Genomic DNA, 2,500 nt, shown 5'->3' on the forward strand with positions numbered 1-2,500 from the left:
CGTCTCCCCCCTCTGTCTCCCCTGCTCTGTCTCCTCTCTGTCTCCCCCCTCTGTCTCCCCCCTCTGTCTCCACCTGCTCTCTATTCTAGAAACAGGATTGACCCGTCATGTGACCGGTGATATTATCACCCAGTCAACCCCCTTTAAAAAGTATTGACCTGTCCTCTTCCCCCCCCCCCCTTTCTCTCCCCCCGCTGCCCCTCCCCTCAGCCGGCTCCATTCCAACAACCTGCAGTGTGACTGCCACGTGGCCTGGCTCTCCGATTGGCTGCGGCAGCGGCCCCGCCTGGGCCTCTACACCCAGTGCATGGCCCCCCCACACCTCAGGGGCCACAACGTGGCCGAGGTGCAGAAGAGGGAGTTTGTCTGCTCAGGTAGGCGGGCGGGGGAGAGGGGGACCTGGGGTGGGGGGAGGAGAGGGGGGGGAGGGTACCTGGGTATGTGGGGGTGAGGGGGGTGAGGGGTGGTTGGGTGAGGGTACCAGAGTTGGTTGTGGTGGGGGGGGGGGGGGGGACCCGGGTTGTAATGGGGTGGACGTGAAGCTGCTTCCTAGGAGGCGGAGCTAAACCCATGCTTATGCTTCGTGTGTTTCTTCCATGCCTCTCGTTTCTTTCGCTCATGCTTTTGAAGACACTGATGAAGGCAAGTCGTTTTCCATTGAGTAGCTTTGCCGTTCGGACACAAATCACATCAATTGCCGAAATATTCATAATGTCTTTCTATATTTATGAAAAATAAAACATGTATTTATTTGTCTGTGTGTTTGTGCTTTTGTGTGTGTGCGTGTGCGTGTGTGCGTGCGTGTGTGTGTGTGTGTATGTGCATGTGTGTGTGTGTGTGTGTGTGCGTTCCTGCGTTTGTGTGTGCGTGTGTGTGCATATGTGCGTTCCTGCATTTGTGTGTGTGTGTGTGTGTGTGTGTGTGTGCATATGTGCGTTCCTGCGTTTGTGTGTGCGTATGTGTGTGTGTGTGTGTGTGTGTGTGTGTGCGTGTGTGTGTCTGTAGGTCACCAGTCGTCCTCTACGTCCTGCAGTGTTTTGCAGTGCCCTGAGTCATGTACCTGCAGTAACAACATCGTGGACTGCAGGGGAAAGGGACTCACGGAAATACCCACCAACCTGCCCGAGACCATCACTGAGATGTAATCACACACACGCACACACACGCACGCACACACACACACACACACACACAAACACACACATGCACATGCACGCACACACACACATTCAAACGCACACAGACACACAAACACATAGCCCCGTACATACAGACTGACACACACGTACGCATACACACAGACACACAAAGAGAGAGAGACACACACACACACACACAACACCATCTAATCACTCTTGCTTTCTCACCTGCTCTCTTCCTCACATTTCTTCTCTTTATTTCCTTCTCTGTCTGTCTCTCTCTGTGTCGATCTCTCTCTCTCCCTCTCTGTCTCTCTTCCTCTGTGTCTCTCTCCCTCTCTCTCCCTCTGTTCCTCTGTCTTCTCTCTCTCTCCCTCTCTATCTTTCTCCCTATCTGTCTCTCTCTGTGTCGATCTCTCTCTCTCCCTCTCTGTCTCTCTTCCTCTGTGTCTCTCTCCCTCTCTCTCCCTCTGTGTCTCTCTCCCTCTCTGCCTCTCTCTCTCCCTCTCTGTCTCTCTCTCCCTCTCTGTCTCTCTGTCTCTGCCTCTCTCTCTCCCTCTCTGTCTCTCTCCCTCTGTGTCTCTCTCCCTCTCTCCCTCTCTCCCGCTCTGTCTCTCTCCCTCTCTGTCTCTCTCCCTCTCCCTCTCTGTCTCTCTTCCTCTCTGTCTCTCTCCCTCTCTGTCTCTCTCCCTCTCTGCCTCTCTCTCTCCCTCTCTGTCTCTATCTCCCTCTCTGTCTCTCTCCCTCTCTGCCTCTCTCTCTCCCTCTCTGTCTCTCTCTCCCTCTCCCTCTCTGTCTCTCTTCCTCTCTGTCTCTCTCCCTCTCTGTCTCTCTCCCTCTCTGCCTCTCTCTCTCCCTCTCTGTCTCTCTCTCCCTCTCTGTCTCTCTCCCTCTCTGTCTCTCTCCCTCTCTGTCTCTCTCCCTCTGTGTCTCTCTCTGTCTGGTTAATGGAGACTCCTCCCCCCCTCTGCCAGAGACACAAGGGAGGAGGGGAGAATCGGACCGATGAGTGTGAAGGACGAGTCGATCTGTTTCTGATGGGATGCATGCTGGGAGGAGGGCAGAGTCTCTACCTCTAATGTAGAGATACAATAGGATGTATAGAATATGACACGACGCCACACAACACAACACGACACCATACGACGCACAACACTACACGACACACACCACGACACAACACAATGCGACACGATACAATAGGACACACAACGCAATACAATACAACACAACACAACCCAACGCAATGCAACACAACACAACACAACACAACACAACACAACACAATAAAACACAACACAACACAACACAATACAATAGAACACAACACAACCCAACGCAATGCAACACAACACAACGCA

At 53.2% G+C, this 2,500-nt stretch overlaps 1 protein-coding gene across 1 annotated transcript in view; it reads left to right on the plus strand.

Moving 5' to 3' along the window:
* Window positions 1–210: 210 nt before the first annotated feature.
* Window positions 211–2,500, plus strand: part of LOC311375733 (slit homolog 2 protein-like) — a gene marked incomplete at both ends in the record, with an annotated part of 9,908 nt that continues 7,618 nt past the window's right edge. The window contains 2 exons of the mRNA XM_084490790.1: window positions 211–374; window positions 1,006–1,141. Of these exons, the coding sequence (XP_084346916.1) occupies window positions 211–374; window positions 1,006–1,141 (300 nt within the window). The remainder of the gene's footprint in view (window positions 375–1,005; window positions 1,142–2,500) is intronic.

This window comes from Micromesistius poutassou (assembly GCF_964030765.1).
Source record: "Micromesistius poutassou genome assembly, contig: SCAFFOLD_1690, whole genome shotgun sequence".
NCBI lineage: Eukaryota > Metazoa > Chordata > Actinopteri > Gadiformes > Gadidae > Micromesistius > Micromesistius poutassou.